The sequence below is a fragment of the Syngnathus scovelli genome, chromosome 14, assembly GCF_024217435.2.
Source record: "Syngnathus scovelli strain Florida chromosome 14, RoL_Ssco_1.2, whole genome shotgun sequence".
Taxonomy (NCBI): domain Eukaryota; kingdom Metazoa; phylum Chordata; class Actinopteri; order Syngnathiformes; family Syngnathidae; genus Syngnathus; species Syngnathus scovelli.
The window spans coordinates 12,090,888-12,109,287 of NC_090860.1; the positions used below are offsets into that span (position 1 = coordinate 12,090,888).

General features: G+C 42.2%; 1 protein-coding gene and 1 long non-coding RNA gene across 3 annotated transcripts; one reads left to right on the plus strand and one right to left on the minus strand.

Annotated features, from left to right (window-relative positions):
* Positions 1–160: 160 nt before the first annotated feature.
* Positions 161–17,599, minus strand: stxbp6 (syntaxin binding protein 6 (amisyn)). Of its 2 annotated transcripts, XM_049740004.2 has the most exons (7): positions 17,330–17,599; positions 14,317–14,518; positions 4,417–4,547; positions 4,165–4,330; positions 3,174–3,272; positions 2,251–2,408; positions 161–1,284 (listed from the first exon to the last, which is right to left on the minus strand). In XM_049740004.2, exons 2-7 carry the CDS (start codon positions 14,468–14,470, stop codon positions 1,261–1,263), a joined length of 732 nt encoding a protein of 243 aa, XP_049595961.1. In that variant the 5' UTR covers positions 14,471–14,518; positions 17,330–17,599; the 3' UTR covers positions 161–1,260. The 2 variants fall into 2 exon arrangements, with proteins under 2 accessions (XP_049595961.1, XP_049595962.1); XM_049740005.2 differs by lacking the exon at positions 3,174–3,272 and having other exon boundaries at positions 17,330–17,589.
* On the plus strand, positions 4,595–14,041 carry LOC125980633 (uncharacterized). The gene is made up of 5 exons (XR_007485696.2): positions 4,595–4,865; positions 8,281–8,510; positions 11,183–11,243; positions 11,425–11,524; positions 11,916–14,041. It is a non-coding gene; the product is annotated as an uncharacterized lncRNA (long non-coding RNA).
* Positions 17,600–18,400: the final 801 nt, after the last annotated feature.

The following is an 18,400-nucleotide window of genomic DNA, read 5'->3' on the forward strand; positions in this document are numbered from 1 at the left end:
GAAAAAACAGGAGCCATGCATTGTTCAATAATAACTGACATTTAAATGGCAATGGAAAAAAAATGACTTAATGGCAGGCAAGATATAAATCAATACAAACATAAACAGCACAAATGCATTACCATTGACTCCAGGGAGAAAACGGACACCGACAAATGAATTAAACATCGTTCTTTTTATTATTAAAACAATAAACATCCATTAGACAGAGGAAAGCACACTAACAATCTTTGCTGAGAATGTGTGTTAAAATGTCAAATAAAAAATATATTTGAAATCATTTACATCAGAAGTCAGTGAAATCGTTTTTTGACCACTTTTACAGAAGCAGCTGACATGTTAGAGCACTTTCGAGTAAAAAATAAAAAGCGTTGAATGGCGTCACCAGCTGTACAACACTGACCAAAGACAACATTTGGCTTTTCACCACGTAGAGCTTAAGCGGCACATGGGGCCTCCCGCAAACATAAAAACTCTCAAATACACGTAAGAGTACAGTATATTGTTCTTCAAGTGCAGGACCGTCTGGCAGAAAACAAAACAAATGGGAATAAATATTTTCAGTCTGGCTTATCGTTTGTGGACTATTTATTGTGTGTGTGGAATGTCAAACTCGTCATTTTGGCAGCTCATGTTAAAAAAACAATTATGTAAAAAAACAGTTACATTATTGTACATGTAAATTTAGTTTTGAATCAGACTGTGTTAAACTGAGATTCCACTGAATGTGGCTTTTTAAAATGTGTTTTGTATGGATTAACAACAACATCCAACTCAGAAGCTGGCCAAAGGAAGTCTCCGGTGAACACTTGTTAATTTATCGATCACAAAGCTGAGGCGAGCAGATGTTCTCTGTTTATATCACGGATGTGATTATTCATTTAAACTTTCCCCCCAGGGCGTCATCTCATTATTAATGTTGAGACAGGATTGGCTTTAAAAAGGAAATGTCGGTTTGTGTGTGCGTGTCGACCACCCAGTAGAACGCTCATAAATAACAAATAAAACCATCATTGAATATGGTCCACATCCTTGAGTCATTGTGTCAGTGTGAAAAAAGATGAGGCCGATAACCGAAGCACGTCGTTTAACTTCGAGTCAACACGTTTAGCTCTTCTCCGTCTTCTTCAATACTAAAATGTTAGAATGTCTTTTTTAAAAGCGACAAAACTCCAGAGACCTGGACGACGAGCGGTGATTGGCGATAATAAGCCCCTCCGATACACTCCTAAAGACAAGATGGTTTTGGCAGTGGTTGTTTTAACACTTGTGCTTCATGGCAAGCTGAAGGGAAAAAAAAATAAATATGAACAATTATTATTTCTTCACAATTTTTCATTTTCAAGGTTTCCATTTTGCTGAGGGTTTTCATGCATGGACGGAATAAATGCAACCTGTTTTTGATTTAACATTTTAACGCTTTAGATTTATACGTAGGCGTACGTAGGGTGCGATACTGAGATATGCCACAAGAGGGCAGCAGAGTACCATACAGAAATGAGCGCTTCCGATGAGAACCACTTCGTCAAAATTGGAATTGTACGAGTGAGAGGAGTCAAAAGGTGACTCATTACTTGAACACGTCTCACGCTACCCCATTTCAGTAGTTTCACAGTTTTTTAATCCCATGAAGGAAATAAAACAAAGCAAAACTTGTTGCGGTTAATGTGGTTGCTTTTTCTACAATAAGAAAAAAATAAATCAGGATTTTTTTTCCTGAGACCATTACCGCCCAGCCCTGATTTTTCTTGTTGATCTGGTCGCCCACCCGTCCCTAATGACGCTCCATACACAAACTCATTGTGCAAAAAGGTCATTCGGAGGGCTTTCGCAATACAGCTTAACAAAATTCAAGCACCGGCGCTTAATGCAGGCGTTCTCAATGAAGCCTCGCAAAATGCAAACAGGGTCTGCCTGGGTGGCGCCTGATGCATTCCGCTATTAGACAGACACCCGCGGCGTAACCATCATAATCAGCCACACTGCAAATTGGCTTTTCCCCTCATTTTGCATGTTAATAGCGAAATTGAAGAGCACGCGGCGTACTTGGGAGAGATATGAAATGAACGCAGGGCGAGGACGCTTCCCAGGTGTAAATGAGGGGGAAGCGGGAGACATCGCGTGGGAGCATCCAGTTTGTTATCATTCATGCTGTTACGAAAATATACACCCTTGCATATCAAACTGTAATTAGAACATCATATAGGCTTAGCTAGGTTTAGCTATTCAACGCTACTTTTGCAGCCTCACCTTGTGCGCAGTGACGGCAAACTGCTCAGCGCTGTTCATCATGTCGGCCGTCCTCTCCTCGGCCCTGCCCAGTCGCTCGCCTCGCTCGTTCAGAGCCTGACTGGCCTTCTGCACGGCGCTCGTCACGCTGTCGGCGGCCGAGTGGAGGATACTGTTGCCTGTTGCCCACCCGGGAGAAGACAAAAGGAATGATTAGGTGATTATTCTTGCCCACTTCCTGTCTGGAGGGGGAGGAAGGACAAATCCTCTTGGAGTCTACGACTGACAGATCCTTCAAGGGAGTCCAGGAAGTAATACTCCCATCATGGTAATCATCCCGCCCGCCTGACCCCTCCAGAAGTGTGTTTGTTTCTCAAGAGCCCCCCCAGAACCAGCCTGGGGTTCCCCACCCAGGGGAGAGTGTGACATAATTACAGACAAGCAGGGTGGAGAAGCTGTGAAGAAAGATCTGAATGCTGTTATATATAAAAAAAAAGTGAATTTGTCACAGGTGACCGCAAAGAACTCTTAGCAAAGAACACTCCATCTTACGCTGCCCTTCGGAATGTAATTCTCCTTCTGTGGCATTTGTCAGCGACACGCCCGGCTGACAGTGAGGGTCCCGGACAGTGAACATAGCTCACAAATAACCTTTGGGGATGAAGTGGAAATCCCTTCCAGCTTGTACTCCCCGATAACAGTGACAGCGGGAGGGGGGGGGGGGGTGACCTCGCGCTCAATGAGTGTCCTGTCATATCCACACAAGTGTCTGCCTAAAAAATGACACTTGCAGTTATCCTCAGAGTCCCCGCAGCAAGATCTAATAAATATCTAAAAATGGAAATATATATATTTTACTGCACTCATTCATCCGAGAGACTGCGCTTTGGTAGGGGCTACTGTTTTGGTTAGCAACTGAATTAAAATAATCTCAATTGGCTTACCTCGTCGTGGGAGATGACTATGGCGAGCGACCAGATCTTTCCTCACTCTGTTCATATACACTTTGCAACGAACAAAGACTGAATCTACCGCTTGGGCTTCTGTAGTGAAGAAATATCCAGAGGAATTATTGATTCTTAAAGCAATTTTGGTTTAAATTAGTGGAATGGTGTTTTGGGTTACTACGTTATCGGTTTAGTTGAAAGGCCATAAAAGGTGGAATGACATGCGGTTACTTTAAATTGGAAAATATTTTCCGTTACAGAAAACGTCAGTGTCGTTAAAATCACAGAAGGAGCGCTAAATCATCAAGATCCTCAAGTTTATTCTTCAAATCACAGAAGTTTCCGTCTCCCACAGTTATGGTCCCACACCTGAGCAGCGTCATGATTTTTGTTTTGCACTGGTGTGAGACTTAAACTGGAGTGGACAGCCATGTTGACATCCGCTGAAGCCCCAAAATGACCAAATCTTGGTCACAAAAACACCTCGAGTAATCTTTGGGCAACAAAAAATCTCAGTCTGCTCTATAATGTTACTTCTGCCAAGGCGAGAAGATTAAGTGACTGGCTGTGTTTTGCCTCTTTGCGGGATTTGCTCAAACGGAGCCAAGGTGCTTCGCGGTTGATGCGAGAGCCAAGCCGGAGCGTTTGTATTAACAACTCCATGAATAATACAAAAGCGGAACAGTGCTCAAAGATGAGAGTTGAGGGTAAACAGATCAATATCGGATTTATCCGGCAGAAGGATGCTAGATTCTCTGCTTGCTTTATGAGCAAACTATTTACATCCTCGCAGCCAGGAAATGACAGAATTGGCGGGTGGGGCTCACGACACACATATTGATGCGTATGAAATTAAGGTTATTTCAAGGGGCGGAAATTAAATGTTTTTTTGACAAACAATCAAATGACTGGCTTTGAATGTTAATGTTTTGGAGCGGGCGCACAAAAAATTGTGAAAAACTTTTTTTTTTTTAATAAAGGGTCTCACCTCCCAGAAGTTTGGACTGACAGTTGACAAATTCCGGTTTTCGCATCGGAATGTAACGCTGGCAGGTGTGGTGAAGAATCTGGACAAAGGTGGACTTCTCTCCCGCAGAACCGGCGACCCACTGGTCAAAGGCGTTGTCGAACGTTAGGTCAAACTCAGGAGAGTCCTTGGCGGGGGGGAAAAAATGATTTTCAAAGAGAACTTCTTGAGAATGTTTTTTAAAATGTTTCCATGGAATTTAACGCGGCTTACTTTGTTGGAGTCAATCCCGTTGACCTGCCGTAGTTGATCGATCGTCCACTGGGAGCGTTTGACAAAGCCCGACGTTCCTTGAAACTGTTTCACTTTGGTGATGGTGACGTGAGCTGGCTTCTTATTCGTCACTGTAAAAGAATTTTTTGGGAAATGATGTAACAGGTGGAAAAGATTTTTTAAACATTTTTTTTTCTCCTCAACTGTTTGCAGATCTTCCAAGCTCATAGCGTGCTTCTTGGAACCGACCCGTTCCTTTTATTGCTTTTATAACCCGGCGAGTAGACCTCCGCTTCCGCCATCCGGCGTGATCTATTGTGTCGCCTCAGATAAGAGGAAGTGTTCGGGTCACTTTCGCCATTGTTGCGCCATTCCGCCGCTCCACGAAAGTCGCCAGTATCACTGGCTCATGTCGCGTTCTATCACGTAAGCACCCGACTCAGCTCAAGGTATGATTTATATAAATATAGGCAGGGCTGCATCTTTTGTGGGGGAGGGGGGGTATCCATTTGGACAGCTGTAGCTAATACGTGAGGTGTTAGCTTGTGGTCACGGGAAAGAACAAAGGCTGACGGAAAGCAACAGGCATGACCAAGCCCACGAGGTGAACGATATCATCACGGTAGAAATTTTCGAGGGGCCCGAGAAAAAGGATGTCAGCTGGATTCAATGGAACAGTGGAGAGGTGGAATGACGACAATGAAGATGCTCAAATTCAAAAGTGAATAATTTCTTACATCTGTCGTACTGTCTCTTGAAGAGAAGGCAAAGATTTGACTAGTTTTCCCTGATAAATTGTAAAAAAAAAAATTGACTTGACGTCCTCTTTAAGATTCCTCACAAAATAAGACAAATATTGAAAAAGAATTCAATAAATATGCATTTATTTTACTTTCAAAAACAGCTTGAGTACAACTCTGCCACTTCCTGTGAAAGAAAACCAGCTTGACCCAAAATATTCAGCAGCAGTAGTTACATATTCACCAATTGTAAACAAACACGGGGGCCCGAGGATTAGACAAGCTGTTACGCAATCGTGAAAATATGCTAGTGCACTGTTTGTTTTATTCAGTTAAAGTGGAAGTCTCGTGATACCTGAGACTCGGTGTTGGAAAAGGTCTATCTGAAGGTCATGGAACAATCCCGGCGAAGCTCTTAAAGGGACAGACAACTTTGTGGATTGTATTCAGTTGACTTTGACAATAATTTAATGTTAGTGCAGACTTGAGTAGAACATTAATCAATTCAAAGAGCCTCGAGCCAGACAACAAATGTTATTCACCGGAGTGACAAACTGAGTTTCTGGTTTATTGCGAGCTCAGGAAAATGCCTTGCCCTCAAACGGAAGCTTGTATTGTTAAAGCTTAAAATGTATCAATCCTGTGATGATCGCTAAGAGACTCGCTAGCTTGCGCTATTGTACTATGGCGCTATTGTAAGGCCATCCCGAGGTTTCTTTCCCATGCTCTCAGAGTGACACGCAGCCACTTCCACCGGCGGATTAGTTCCTTGTTGTGTTTGGCTAAGATTGTCACAGCCCAAAGGGAAAAATTCTTCTGACGACAAACGTTAGGCTTCCCCATGCGGAAATATTATCAGGCGGCCATTTTGTTTTTTTTAATTCATCTGTAGGGCCATTAACAGAAGTACATAGCTTCAAGTTTCGCAAAACTAAAATTACAATTGTAAATCCTCCACTCTGCTATAACTGTTTTTATTCCGAGAGGCTGCCGAGCGGATTTATCGTCAGCAGTGGCGAGACCGGCCTCAGCGCCGTAGAACAAAAGGCCTCTTGAGTGCTTTCACGAGGTCTGCACACTGTGACTCCTGTGTACGAGGTCTGCCCCCGAGCCAGAACGGCGGCCATGCAGTGACAAGACGTAAGGAGTCAATAGGACGGCGTGTACCTCGCTCAACAATTAGCCCTTCAAGAGATTGACGCAGGGGACAACTTTAATAGTGATAATAAATATTTAGTAGCAAAAGCTGCTGGATTAAGTATCAGATGGAATGAAAATGTGTGGTTGCGTTAAAGTCAACGAGGATATGTAAACTTTGAGAGATTAAAAAAAAAAAAGTTGTTTTTTGGAGCTGTGCCAGTTATTCACTTCACACTCAGCCAAGGACGACTCATTCAAAAGCATTTTCGAAGCGAGACAAAAGAGGTACACTCTTAGCAGAGGCAGGGCCATCGAGAGAAAAATCCATTAGAGGCTCCTTACTTTTATTTTATTTTCAACTGCTGAAAGTAGATTGTCTTGAAAAACAAACTAAGGAAAAACAAAACAGAATACTTCGTCCCGGATTCATCGAGCAGCATGACGAGCAAAATTCACACGCAATAAATGCAGATGCCAAGACATAAATGAATTTTTCCACATTGACAAAGTCATTGTGTTCAAGGTTATCCTCTTGCACCTGGAAACATCATATTAAAGCCATTTGCGAGTCATCTAAATTGCCCCCACAAGTTTGTCCATCACCTTCCGCCCCCTTGGGCCACTTAATAATGCTGCTATTCAGCCTGCGCCAAGTCCCCCCACACACAATGCATTCCTCTGGAGATCAAGCTCCAGGATACGGGGCAAATATTTAATTACGTCGAGCCTCCGACTTGAGCTTTCTTTCCCTCTGTGATGTTTTCTGTGAAATGAATGCGCTTCTCGAGTGGCATTCCGTAACTCCAATAATAATATATATTAATCAGTAAAATGATGGATTAATTTCTCTTTATTTTATTGTGGTAGCCTTATTTGGAAAATATGCCTATTCCGTACTTACTACGTGCCAAAACTCTGGAAAGTGTTCCATGTGAAACGATGTCATAATAAACGATGCGGTTATCATCGCACGGTAAACATCGAATAAACACGAGTATTTCAAAACAAGGTACAGTACATTCCTGGACACTTACGCTTTCAGGAATGATCTAAACTGAATTCTTGGAAAGAAAAATCTTTTGACCTGCCTCTCAACAATTTATTGCCGAATGGCTTTAATAATTCCTATTAAAATCGCACGAGTTACTCGCTAACGATTATTGATATGACAATTTATCGTACTTCTTTATGTCACAGTTGTATCTCACTGTGATGGGAACGCTACCTCGAACCTCTTGGAAGTGAAAACACATGATGTATCAAAAACATTACAGTTCGGGCCTGTCTCCAGACCTCATTTCCTTGGCCCAGCTGGTCTTCTTTAAACAAGGTCCAGAGGTGGTTGTCTGTGTAGCTAATACGAAGGGCTTTATTGGGATTAGGATTGCAAAACCGCACTACAAAAAAGATCCATAGAGGTTAAGGTTGAGGACAACGTTAAGAAAACATGAGAATGATCTCACCGCAGCTAGCTAGTAAGCAGCTAGCGAGGGAGGAGCTAGCTAGCGAGCCGCTAGCTTGTGAGTAGCTAGCTAATGAGCAAATCTCCATCTTCCCTCAGCACAAACAGATGGACTTAAACACTAGCAAGCAATAAGAAGCCTTAAATCAAATTTGTTGATTCCCAATTTGGCAGCTAGCATGAGAAGTCGGCGTTCCTTTTTGTCAAACAGTACAAACAGACGGACTCAAATGCAGTTTCCGCCGTAGAGCGTGTATCAAACTCAAATCGATTTGTTCACAAAAGCTGACAGCTGGCATAAGAAGACTGGATTGAATGTTTGTTCATAAAAAGAGATTCCATAACTGATTCTGGACGAGTCCCATTAAGTGAACGGGCATGGGAATAATAAGTAAAGGGGAAAATCAACATTTTAAGCGGCGTTGACCTCTGAGGAAGCATTGTATATTGACGCAAGGTAATATTTCATGACACACAGCTGCGAAGCAGATGACTGATCTTAAATCATCCATTCTTTCACAGCATCTGCATTCCCAAGCCTTCCTTTTTCATCAAACTTCAAAGAACAGCGTGACGACGATTTGGACTGCAAACTTTTTGACGCCCCGTGATTGATGCGCAACCTCACCGATCTGGCAAACGACATTCATCCGTCGTCTTGTCAACAGAAAGGCGGCCATTTTTATGACGACTACATCCAAAACATCCCGATGACGACGCGGCTTCACCTTGGTACCGATCAAGGTTTAAAGGTTAGATATGATGTGAAGCGGCATCGTGACATCTAGCTACTCAGGAGGCGATGTCACCAAACAGCCTGGACACCGCAAACTCCCGGGGCCCCTGCCGATATGCCGCTATGACTTCCTGTGTCAGACGATGGGTGGGCTTCGCTTTGGTATTTCACACTAAGGGCATGGATGAGCCCCCCTAGCGAGGCTCCCTTAGCCTACAACACACTAACTTCTAGAAAGAGTTAGCTGTTGTGTAATTTATGCCAGAGGGGGAAAAAAAAAAAAAAATCAGGCCTGTCCTTTTTGTAATCTTGGGGCTGATGTTGAAGGTAACTGATGTTATCTCATTTTAGTTTTTTTTGTTCGACATGTTCTTCCCGTCGTCGCACAAAAGCAAAGGAAGAATGATATCATAGATTAATATCACTCGTACAACTCCCAGCTGCTTTCCTGCTGCACGAAGAGACCAGATGGGGAAAAGCACTAACACGGCGAACAAATGAAACTTCCTGTGTGTGTGTGCGCGTGTGTGTTATCCATCTCGGCAGAGGAGGCAATTTGTGCCCTCTAATGACACCGTTTTGATGAATGTGTACAGGGAAGGGTGACAGGGATGCACTTTTCTGCTTTTTGAATTCAGACAATGAATATTTTAGCTTCTTTTGATTCATCAGCCATTGGCAGGAACTCAACATTTGACCTGTTACAGTACTTTTTTATTTTATTTTTTACAGAGAAATGTCTTTTAGCAGTGTTTCAGTTATTATCTAGATGGTTTATTTATACCATTAAATCATTTGTTAGTTACTTCACACAGTTTGAGTAACTGCTAATATTGCCGCTTAAAAAAAAGAAAAAAAAATAGAAATAGCATGTTTCTCATGTTTCCCACTGCATTTTTCCAACCCAACACATCTGCACTCATATTTTACCTGAAATGAGTCAGAATGATCTGATGAACTGTGCTGCATATGTACAGTTGTTCATTCCCACGAACCTTAGATGAACCTAAAGTGATGAATGTCAAATAAGGAAAACTTTTTTTTCTTTACCTCCACCTATAAACGATGAGAAATGGCGGAATTCCACAAAAGCTGTTAAGTAGATAGATTTTTTTTTAAATGGGGTTATATAAATTGAGCGATAACTACAAAATTAAAGACTAATTTATTATTAACTATTTTATTTTAATTTACTTAATTTACGTTTGCGATTTGGCGATTGCTCATATTTATTTACCTGAAGGATTTTTCAAAACGCTTTGGCTAAAGCTCACTGCGGCAAGTGTGCACAAGGTGTCGGGTGATGGCGACGAAGCATATGGTGTTTGTGATGGCTTCGGTTTGGTCCGCGGCAGGCGGCTACTTAGCCAGCGCCAGTGTTTGCAACACAGAGGAGGACTCCAGCTGTTCCTCCGGGTGACCTTCATTACCACAATTAATATGCATGCCACTCACACATTTAATCTGCGACTAGAATGGAAAAACAAGGGAAGAATGGAGATTATGTTTAGCTGCCTTCAATGGCTCGTGTGAAAAAAAAAAAAAATCAATAAATACGTGAAAATGCATTTATTTGGTTTAATTAAATCACAGCGCTAGTTCATAAAAAAAAAAATCAATAAGATAAAAAAAAAAATAAAAAATCAAGGTATTGCTCAACAGCTAATGGCCCCAATTTTGTTTGTTATAACCACGCAAATCAATCACGCCGCTGAAGCCGAGCCAGATTAACAAAGAGGCCATTAGCCGCCACTTTACTCTGCTTCTCCAAACATTGCCATTCATCTACTGCCTGATCCGGTCCCAAGACGCAACAGGAGCAGCCTCAACAAATTGGTTTGTTTGCAAACTCCTGATTTCTTCTCAACAGACAACATATGAAGACATGCTACTCTTCCTATTGATCAACTCATATGACGGATGGTAAATATTAAACATCCATACGTGGCACAAGCAGCAAACACTTGAAAGACAAATGCCAAAGGTCATGTAAGCCCTCTCAACATGCATCTGTGAAATATTTTGCCCGTTGATATTTGGCAGTTCAAACCTTTCAGCCTTCTGCTGTTTTCCCTGCTATGTCTGAGTTTCTTATCCGAGGCGATATCACTTTCCGATAACCCGGTGGGAGTCTGGCTTTGCCTCCCCGCTCTTGCTGGATTTGTCCCTGGCAAGCGTAGTCCAGAGAGCCCATTTACTCTAATCTCACAACAGGCTGGTTTTATCTGATAAATGCAAAAAGGAAGAGTGATGAGGCGTGAGGCTAGGTTTGTATGTGTGGCGGCCCGCAAGGTCCAATTACTCAAGTGCACTGGGTTCGGGCTGTCTGTTTGCATTATAGAAGCTCTGCTTCTAATGGTCGGGTGGCTACCAAGGGGCGCACGAACATTTTCCCACCATGTGAGAACTCTGGCTGGTCAATTAATCGAAATTTAATAGTGAGTTTTTGATTCTGGCTTTGTCTAATCACAGCTCAATTATTTTCTGGATTTAGTCATGTGACTGACTCTGGCCTATAGCTAAATACATGCTATTGTTTTATTGCTTGAATATATATATATATGTAAAGTGCGTGATGAATAAAAAATAGTGTTTTATATTATTTCTTCAATTATATATTGTTTCATTATATTTAATTTAATTTATTTAATTTTTATTTAATTTTATTTTTATTATCATTATTTGCAGAACTACAAGCAGACAAGTTGACACCTGACAGGCAGAAAATGATAAGCTTCTTTTGTCACAGGTACGCAGATTATTTATGCGCCTTTGCTGCCATCAAAGAGATCGTAAGTCACAAAAGCGAGCGCCACTCCGTTGACCTGATAAACATTCCAATAAATTCCAACCTCCGTTTAAAGAAGAAAAAAAATGCACAACTTGTTTGTTCCATCAGAGGCTCAAAGGACTCTTATTATTCTTTCCAGTGAGGACTTTAAGAGGTTAGGACTCGTGAGATGTCTGCTTCCTGCGATACTATCCTCTCCTCCCTACCTCGCCCTCGGCCCAGTCCCAGTGGCGGAGCAGGTATTGTGCTCTAATAAGTCAGATAAATCTTTCATAACAAATAGAAGCATCCGGGGAGTCGGAGCGAGCCGATTTATGGGCTGCACCTGTAGATTAACGCGATGGGGGATGCTGCCAAAGTCATATCTGTCATGTCCATCCATAAAGTTAATGTGTTTTATGCTCAAGGAATATGATCAACGGGCCTTTTGGCTAAGGAAAGTTTTCCATTTGCTGGGGGATTTTTTTAAGACTGTTTAATGTTTTAAAAGGTCAACACAATGTTTTGTAAGTCATAGAAGTCTTTTTTTTGTGCTAGCTAAAATACAAGTCTCTTCAAGCCGTGCAGATGAGAGGATGAATATGGAAGGCAAGCCTCACGTCAACGAAACAAAAATTTGACTTTTTCCAGGTAGGTGGGGAATTTACTCGCGATGTCCGAGCCGGAGCACACATGATCAAAACCATGTGGCGGTGTGGTCATCGCAAATAATTTCCTGCCGCCGGGTGCCATCAACTTAACGCGGTTCAAGAGTTCATCCCGGCAAGTCGGCCAAAAATGCAACCTGGTCACTGTCAACGCCGGGAAGCGAGGCCCGCGCCAAGTGCTGACCTCGACGAGCGAGCAGGTGGGAAGCCTCCTTGCACACTACAAAGTCAACTTTTTTTTTTTGAACAGTCATTATCTGGCCTATGGAGCTTAATTTACCAGCGAGTTACACAAGGCTCCCAAAGCCATCCATCTCACAAGGTAATCAATACCTTCAGGGCAGTGAGCTGAGGATGAAAACAGCAAGAGAGGGATTGAGATGTAGAAGCCGGAGGAGTAACTGCAGATTTTATTTACCAGGTGGCCTGAAGCCAAAACATTGCTTAGTGAGAACGGAAATGCTTAACTTGTGGACTAAGGGGGGCCAGTTTCAATCATTTTGAGGTTCTGAGGAACATCTGAGTCGGCCTACCCTTGAAATGACACATGCAAACAAACAATCTTAACAATATGCCCGCATCACCACGCGAGCTGAAATACTCGCTCAAGAATACGCCTATATGCATCCTACAGTGAAATTCTCAACAAGAGCATAAACACATCACGCTTGTGTTGGAATGGATTACAGAAGATGACGTGATATATAGTTTGAATGTAACTATGCATGTCCCACACTGGGAAAAAAAAAAAATACAAACAAGCTCTTCAAAGTTGAAAACTGTTTGAAGCAGTGCCACCTACAGGCCTTAAATGAAACCGCAACGAATATATCGTTACTTCGCCAAGCTCTTCCTGATTTGCTTGAAAGTTGAAAACTGTGAAACAGTGCCATCTACAGACCTGAAATGAAACTGCAACGCTAGCTTTGATTTTCCGTCGCGCACGATTAACTCGTACAGTGCGAATCCGATAACGGCGCTTCTGAAAACAATACAGCGGTGACAAACAACATCTAGTCCACGCTGGTGAAACCTTTACTGGGTCTTATCATATTCCACGCCTTTCTCTCTCTCTCTCTGCAAACATTCTGTGGGCGGCGCAGCCGTTGGGCCCCGAGGTCCGGCCGTCAGGCGCCGCGTGGAGCCCGCTGATCAAAGACGACGCTCGCTAACCGACTTGGAGCATGTCGAGCTGCTGGCTCGGCTCCAGCCAACACGCCTGTCATGTTGTGAAGGCGTTCAAACAATTCCACGCGAGCCTACGTGGTCATAACGTTGCCGCTCCAGCTAGCGAGAATCTCCTGTTTCCTTTTGCGACCTAATTTGGTAACAAGCAAGCTAAAAGGAAAACGTAGTGAATCAAATTGGTCCGACTCTGAAATACTGGGTCACTCTGAGGCCGAACGACAATAAGCTCAGTGACGAGAGCCAGACTTATTTTCAAAGCGCCACGCAGGACAAGAAGCTTTCCATCTCCAAGTGGGAGCAAGCCAGAGCTTTTTTTATTGTTCTGCTGCTTCCAGCAGTGAAGAGCTCCAAAGAATTGAAAAACAACACACTTACCAAGAACCTCCTTTGACCACCTAAAGTGTCCGTTCTATACAAAAACCTGTACTTCAGCTTCGAACTGAAGCTCCGGCTGTGACTTTGTTTTAAACTGAAAGATTGAATTGAATGCTGCTAATCAGTTTGAATAAATCAACAACCTTTCAGACTTTCAAAGAAATGTTTTAATATGTCATTCTGCAAACCGTTGAATTGAAATGTCTTAGGTCTCAGTGGAAAGAATTCACAGAACTCCTGGTGCTAAATCGGTCTGTGAACAGTCATTTGCGGTACAAAGTACATCTATAATTTGAGAGCAACATTTTTTTTTTTTTATTGCTCCTGGAAAAGAAATGCGATATATTCACGATTCAGTTTCACTGGGTATTACGCTACAATGCTAACGGTGCTACTTGCTAACGCTACAGTAGAGCTCCTCGCTCAGTTTATGGGCTGTGACATAGCAGACGTTACATAACTCGGCCACTGGATGACCCCAGGGCCTCAACTTTACACTACTAGATGTTTGAAAGAGGCCCCTCCCCCTTTTTAAATAACCAAACACATCCCATAAAGACTTGTATGATCCTCTGCAACACAAATTAGCAAGCCCTTGCTGTTCTACCCATAAGCGCTATGCACGACTGATTCAATTAACAGGCAGTGAAACAAAAAAAAAGGAAGTCGCAATTTAGAGCAAAACACTGATTCAATTTCAGCGATAATCCAATCCGCATTGACCGACAGCTAAGTGTTTAATTGATTTAGTGCGTTGTTTTATTGGCAGAGGGAGACAAGCTCACAATTGCGGCGTGGGAATTAAAGTAGACGGGTCTGACCTGAGAGGCAGATGAATGTCAAGTAGTCCCCCTGACCGCCAGTAGCCAGGAACGGAATCTTCTTCTTGGTCTTCCGTTTCACCTGCACGGCTGCCAACATCTTCTCGTCGTGGGGAACGAAGACTTCCTTGTTGATGGTGGCTTTGGCGGACATCTTGGAAGCTGGTGGCTCAGCTGGCAAAGGGCGAGGTGCACTCTCCAGCTGTGTCGGCAAAAGGGGGAGAAGACACATGAGACGGGCCTCGACACATAAAAATGAGTTACAGTATTGTCTGGACAGGTAATGTTAATTAAAAATCAACTCGTGATTGATTACGGGTGGAACAAAATGAATGTCGCAATGTATCGTATTGTTATCGCTCGCCGTACAGCGCTGATATAGTCAATACTTCTGTCTCGTGAAATAAATTAAATTTTGCTTCACTTTCTCAGGGTTCTATAATAAAAAATTATTTTCTTTTCATTTGGTACAAGATGAATTTTCTCTATCACCAAGCTACGGTAGTAACTCAAATCAATGTTCCCTATTGAAATGAATTGAGATTTGATTAATCCGTTCCAGATCGGAGGAGGTTTAATTCGGTCCAAATGTTTTTTTTGTGGATGTGATCAGCCACACACTTGACACACACCCAAACCACACAAGCCACCGTTCAAGCCGAGGAATCAATTTGTCATTTGCAACCAGTGGATGAACTACTGTGCGGTGAGAAGAAGCCAGTCCTCACCCAAAAAAAAAAGCTACAGATTGCTTTTACTGCACTAATAAACAACAGACTTTCTTTGTTCCATCTCCGCAAGTTTTCAAAAGTAATAACGCGGTGGGCCGAGGGGAGCGGAGAAGCAGTCTGCAGTAAATAATACGCAAACAAACTCGACTCGTCAAGGGGGGGGGGAGGCGGGGGCTTTTGTTGGCCGGAGGTCATTGTTGTGTCGGGATGACGTCAACCCCCAGGGAAGAGAGAGAGTGGAACATAAAAAGCTCTGGCGCTGGACTAAAGAGCATTTCTGGGAGGAAAAACTCAAAGTGAAACATAGTCTAATCCCCGCCTCCTTCTCCATCCAGCATCCTCCAGCTGAGCAAGAAGGTTCCTCCGCATCTACCCGTGAGCTGTCACCAGGCAGAGGCCAGCGAGCGCACACCACCCCCTCAGGTGGCCCACTGAAGCATAAGCAAATCAAAACGAAAGATGAAGAGGCAGACAGGAGCCTCCAGGCGGTGACAGGAAACCAACCACGACGCCTCGCTTATGCCTCCGCTCCGACTTATGTAATGTTCGGCGCTTGATTGATCGTTAACCTGACAGGGCTGTCAGCCGCCACGCCGGACGGACACTAAACAAACACGTTGATATGTGAATTTGTTTTTGAGCTATCACCGTTAAAAAAAAAAAAAAAAAGGAGAATATGACTTCTTCTCATGTGCACTTCATTTTGAGAAATCACTTTCCCTTTCTTACTCACCGGGCGGTTTGAACGCCTGACAAGACTTTTTAGCAGTCTTACAACGTATCATTCCAGCTACACTTGAGGGACTCGTGCACAAATCTCTTTTTAGGCGGTGTTGGAAAAATATTTTTTTTTTCCTGGCACAGAAAGCAACATTTAGATTTTACTGCCATAAAGTGAGGGGGGAAAAACAAGCACAAAGGTAGGATTGCTTATCCAGGCCAGGCAGGAATTCAACCGGTCGCAAAATAATATTTGATTTGTTTTGCAGCCATTTTAAATGTTAGGTTTTGTTCAAAGGATATTCGAGGCTTTCTGGAATCTCTTTTATGACACGTTACTTCATAGCTTGTGACTTGGTCTCTTGTTGAAAAGCGAATAAAGAAGCTTTTGAGGAGCGACCTTGTGCCAAAAGCTCGCTCACTGTTGGCTGTGCACGTGACGTCCCTGGCAACTATGAAAATTAGAGGCAAACAAATGTGCTTGTGTTGCAACTTCTCAATTGTAGCACAACCTAACCTGGCACGTGCAGAACTATTATTAAATACCAAATGCAATTTATGAATGCGACCAAATACCAACAAGGCATTACCTAATCATAAATCAATAAACCTCATTGCCCCATACCAATACAAATGGCAATTACTGGCCGAGAGATTTTTAACACAATAAATCTTTAATTCATTGAAACAGTCGACTGACACTACAAGAAGAAGCCAAGCCAACAGCAGACATGATGTTAGAAGTAATTGAACAAAAGAGATAAAGCTCAAGATATAAGCTTATCTTTTGTGGTGGAGCAGAGCAAATTAAGCCCTGCCCCTAAACTCTTTCCAGGGAAGAGGCAATAATTTATACTAAGTGGGTTAGTTGGGCCTCACAGCTGGGAACACAGGTCAGATAAGAAGCACATAATATTTATATATATTAAAAAAAAGGCCAATCAGCTTTAAACTTTCACAGAGACCAAAATGTACACTGATATACTGTATTCTAAATTTTTTGAAATTCAGGTGCTGTAAAATGTCAAGTCAAGTCTATTTGTATAGCCCTAAATCACAAACAGTCTCAAAGGGCTTCACATAGCCAAAAATTGACAATTATTTTCAAAGCATACCCTGATCTTAAGCTCCCAAAAATGTTGGAGTCAAAATTGGCAGCACTATAAATGAGTAAAAGCCATTTAATGTTGAGTCACTAAAGCTTTTTATCACATTCTTTTATTATATAATTGGAATTAATAAGTGATGTGGACCGAAATTGCACTGGGATTGAAGCCAGGTTTTTTGAGGCATTAAAATACAACTTTACTTTGCATCCCCTGAGGTAATGAAGTGAGAGTCGACTCCGAATTTAACGTAAATTGACAATTGAAACTATATTATAGCTGGAAAGCGTTAACAAAATAATTGTGTGAATTTCGTAGTGAATTTAGTGGTTAATTAGCTACCTGCACACACTTGTAGAAGCAAATTGAATTAAAATACTTGCCTAAAAGGCGCTTGTAAAAACTTTTTCCCATCTTCTGGTACACACAAACAACACGTTGACATTGTTTACTCACCGGCTTGTGTGTTTTAAAACGTTCCACCCCTCCAAATGTCGTCCTTCTCGTCTCCCAAAAAAAAAAAAAAAAGAAGCTAGCTTGACGTGTCAAACATATCCACGCTTTGGACTTCCACCCTCCGCAGTGGGGAGATTGAAACGCGACTCTTCTTTCTTTTTTTTTCTTCTTTTACTGGAGAAGAAGGAGAAGCTTGTTGTCAGCCTGACTGCGGCTGAGTGAGTGAGCTTGAAGCCTGCTTGGATGAGGAGCCAGCAGCAGCAGGTTCACGCACACATTATTTGCTCACGCGCGCTCTCGCGTTTTGGGGGGCGTGACCGTCGTCTGTTCAGCCTTGGTGGGAAGTAACGAAGTACAAAACTTTCGTTACTTAAGTAGATTTTTGTCTGTAATTTACAAGAGTGTGTATTTTTGGAACCAATACGTTTCTATAAATTCATAATTCATTTTCTTTGTGTTATGTAACTAGCCTTTCAAAATATGCACGTCTAATTAATTTTATATTCTTGTGCTTATTTTTATTTATTTTTTACATATTCTCAAAAAAAAGTAGTCTCGTGAAATTACCATTTCAAATTCGTACTATTGAGAAAAAAGTTTTTTTAAAAACCGTCCAGCCCTGCTTTGTGCACTTTTCCAGGATTGTTAAAAAAATAATTACACGCTGTACATACATAGAAGAACTGATACTAATAAAATGGAAATGTGCTTTCAAAGTAATTAGTACACAAAAGAATGGCTCAGAGAACAAAAACTTTATATTTTATGTCTTTTCAAAGAAGCTACCAACGTGATTGATTGGAACTCTTTCACGTGTAAGTGTAAACCACAAAGAACATTCCTCAAGCTAGCCATAAAAATGAAAGCTTGAGGGTATTTTTGCCACCACCGTCCTACCTGAAAAGGTTTCTCAACACATAACAGTCGCATTTATGAGAAGGTATAGCTCTCCAGAGGCTCATAAAAGCGGGCCAGAAAATAATTGGACACACCCCGTAGACCCCCCTTGGATCGTTTCAGCTCTATGATGGCTAACACAACCCCACCTGGTTGTACTCTTTCTGCTACTTT